Source organism: Empidonax traillii, unplaced genomic scaffold (genome assembly GCF_003031625.1).
Source record: "Empidonax traillii isolate 1590-97213 ecotype Southwest subspecies unplaced genomic scaffold, ASM303162v1 scaffold1874:size73997, whole genome shotgun sequence".
NCBI classification, from domain to species: Eukaryota; Metazoa; Chordata; class Aves; order Passeriformes; family Tyrannidae; genus Empidonax; species Empidonax traillii.
In genome coordinates, this window is record NW_020957067.1 from 9653 (window position 1) to 13289 (window position 3637).

The following is a 3637-nucleotide window of genomic DNA, read 5'->3' on the forward strand; positions in this document are numbered from 1 at the left end:
CCAGTCGCCCCCCGCATCGTGGTGGACCCCAAACCCACCGTCACGGACATCGGCTCCGACGTGACGCTGACGTGCGTGTGGTCGGGCAACCCGCCCCTGACCCTCACCTGGACCAAGAAGGAGTCCAACATGGTAGGGCCTGGCAAGCTGAGCCGCTGGGGGGGGGGTGGTCCAGGGGGCTCCCCCCCACCCCCTGTGACCCCTCCCTCCTGATACACCCCCCCCTGCCCACCCCACCACCGCCACCACCACCACCACTTGCACCCAGGTCCTGAGCAACAGCAACCAGCTGTACCTGAAGTCGGTGACGCAGGCGGACGCGGGGCAGTACGTCTGCAAAGCCATCGTGCCCCGCATCGGGGTGGGCGAGAGGGAGGTCACGCTCTTCGTCAACGGTGAGTGACCCCCCAAAAAAAAACCAGGGAACACCCTTCCCCCTCAAAAAAAAAACAAACACACCAGGGGCAAAACAAGGTCCCTGTTGGGGATGTTCACAGAGTTTCCCCCCTCTTTAAGGCCCCCCCATCATCTCGAGCGAGGCGGTGCAGTACGCCGTGCGCGGCGACCGCGGCAAGGTGGAGTGTTTCATCGGCAGCACCCCGCCCCCAGACCGCATCGTGAGTGCCGCCAGATGGGTCCTGGGGGGTTCCTGGGGGTGGTGCCGAGCTCCAGGTGCTCACCCGGCCCTCTCCCACCTCTCCTTTCCCACCGCGCCACCCCCCGCCAGGCGTGGGCGTGGAAGGAGAACATCCTGGAGGCGGGGACGCTGGAGAGGTACACGGTGGAGAGGACGAACACGGGCAGCGGGGTGCTGTCCACCCTCACCATCAACAACGTCATGGACGCCGACTTCCAGACCCGCTACAACTGCACGGCCTGGAACAGCTTCGGGCCGGGCACCGCCATCATCCAGCTGGAGGAGAAAGGTTGGGGATCACCATGGGACCACCTGGGGGATGCTGGAGGGCCCCGAGCTCTGGTGAGGCCTGGCCCCAGGTGACGCGTCCCCCCATCTCCCGCAGAGGTCCTGCCCGTGGGCATCATCGCCGGCGCCACCATCGGTGCCAGCATCCTCCTCGTCACCTTCCTCGTGGCCCTCACCTGCTTCCTCTACCGGCGCCGCAAAGGAAGTGAGTGGGGAGGGTTCTGGGGGGGGTCCCCGACCTCCCCACAGCCCACCAGGGGTTGCCACCCACGCCCCGTGTCCCCCAGGCCGCAAGGACGTGACCCTGCGCAAGTTGGACATCAAGGTGGAGACGGTGAACCGGGAGCCGCTGACGCTGCACGCGGACCGGGAGGAGGACACGGCCAGCGTGTCCACGGCCACCCGCGTCATGAAGGCCATCTACTCGGTGAGGGACGACCCCACGGGGCGCCAGAGGGGCGAGATCTGTCCCCTCCTGGCCGCGCCTTCCGAGCTGAAGGAGCCGACAAGGAGTCCTGGCGGGAGCCTGGAGCGGCGGGACAAAAGGGGGGAGGGACTGAAATTAAGGGAGAGGAGGGTTAGGTGGGATTTTAGGAGGAAGTGGGGGTTGGCCACAGGTTGCCCAGAGCAGCTGTGGCTGCCCCTGGATCCCTGGAAGCGCCCAAGGCCAGGCTGGACGGGGCATGGAGCCACCTGGGGCTGGTGGAAGGTGTCCCTGCCCGTGGCAGGGGGTGGAATGGGGTGACCCTTGAGGCCCTTCCGACCCAACCCATTCCATGACTCGGTGATTCTCTCCCCCGCCCCCCCGGCTCTCCCACAGTCGTTCAAGGACGACGTGGACTTGAAGCAGGACCTTCGCTGCGACACCATCGACACCCGCGAGGAGTACGAGCTCAAGGTGCGGGATGGGGGGGCATGTTGGGCTCGTGGGGGGGCAGAGGAGGGGCAGGTCCCACTCCTGTCCCAGGCTGGGGGCAGGAGAAGGGTCACTGGGTCTGCCAGAGCAGCCCAGGAGCGTTGGGATGATCCTCTGGGGCACAGGGTGGGGTTGTTGGGGTGCCCGTGCGGGGCCAGGGGTTGGGCGGGTGATCCTTGCGGGTCCCTCCCACCTCAACGCATTCCACGGTTGTGGGAGACGTAGCTCCCACTTTGGCCTTGCTTCCCAGGCATCCCATTCGCCCCAGGGCTCCCCACTCATTCCCAGCAAGTCCACCAATGGACTCAATCCCACCAAGCCCACCAGTGATCCGGTGATCCCCTCCCAGTCAGGATATCCCACGATTATCCCACGAGATGCCGCTCCCAGGCCCCTCCACTCAGTCCCACCGAGTCCACCCACGAACTCAGTCCCACCAAGCCCACCAATGGTCCAGGTGATCCCTTTCCAGTCAGGATATCCCACAAGATGCCGCTCCCAGGCATCCCGCTCGCCCCAGGCCTTCCCACTCAATCCCGCCAAGCCCCGCAACGTTCCGGTCGATCCCCACGGGCCCCCCCCCCCCCCCCCCCCCCCCCACAGCCACGAGCTCCCCTTGATGTTCACACCCCACCCACCCACCCACCACCTCTCCCTCTCCCCAGGACCCCACCAACGGCTACTACAACGTCCGCGCCCACGAGGACCGCCCGTCGTCGCGCTCCGTCCTCTACGCCGACTACCGCAACCCCGGCCCCTCCCGCTACGACACCCGCCCCCCGTCCCGCCTGTCCCACTCCAGCGGCTACGCCCAGCTCAGCACCTACGCCCGGGGCGGCCCCCCGGCCGACTACGGCCCCTCCGAGCCCCCCCCGGCGCCCGGCGCCGCTCCCGGCACGGCGGGCGGCGAGACGGCGAGCCAGCTGTCCTACGAGAACTACGGCGGCGGCGGCGGCGGGGCCGCCTTCCCGGTGGGGCCCGGCTACGCCACGTACCGCCTGGGCTACCCCGGCAACCCGCCCGGGCTGGAGAGGGGGCCCTACGACGCCTACGACCCCATGGGCAAGTTCGCCAGCGCCACGCGCTTCTCCTACACCTCCCAGCACTCGGACTACGGGCAGCGCTTCCAGCAGAGGATGCAGACGCACGTTTAGGGTGGGTGGAGGGGGGGGAAAAGGGTGTGGGGGGGGTCCTACAGGTACCTCAACGACTGTCCCCTGATATTCAGGGGCTCAATCCCGACCCCCTCCTCGTGCCCGGGGTTTTTATCCTCGCCCTCCCCACACACACACCCACCCACCCTTCCCCCGAGTGTCTTCGAGCTTCCACTCATTCCGTTCTTTCTTTTCGGTACCTTCCCGGAGGAGGGAGAGGGTTGGGGGGGGGAGGGATATGGGGATGAGTGGGGGAGGGGGTTCCTGGCCACTGTGCCCCCCCCTCTATCCCCACATCCCCCTTGTTTTCCAGCCCCCTCCCCCTTCCAAGAGCTCCGCAGGGCCGGATCCTTCTCCCCAGCACCCAGAGCTGCCCCCACCCCCCCATCCCGCCTGGAATCCCCGTGGGATGGAGGGGAGTGGGATGGGGGGGGGGGTGTCCATGTGTCCATCAATCCACAGGGACACGCAAGGCCCTGCCTCGTTCCCGCCAGGAAAAGCCCCATCCCAGCCATTCCCATTCCCTGTGCCTTGATTTTGGGGCGAGCCCTCCCTCGGGGCTGGGTCCACCCCCCCCTCTTCCCTGTCCCCACAGCCCCCTGGGAGGGGGGAAAAGGATTTGGGGGGATTTGGGGCTGCAGA

At 67.4% G+C, this 3637-nt stretch overlaps 1 protein-coding gene across 1 annotated transcript; it reads left to right on the forward strand.

Moving 5' to 3' along the window:
* Nucleotides 1-4: 4 nt before the first annotated feature.
* KIRREL1 (kirre like nephrin family adhesion molecule 1) lies at nt 5-2998 on the forward strand (the record flags this gene model as incomplete). The annotated part of the gene is made up of 8 exons (XM_027908903.1): nt 5-132; nt 269-395; nt 517-617; nt 728-926; nt 1023-1130; nt 1213-1352; nt 1746-1823; nt 2507-2998. Coding segments are annotated over 8 exons (1370 nt in total), but the record flags the coding sequence as incomplete, so codon positions are not given.
* Nucleotides 2999-3637: the final 639 nt, after the last annotated feature.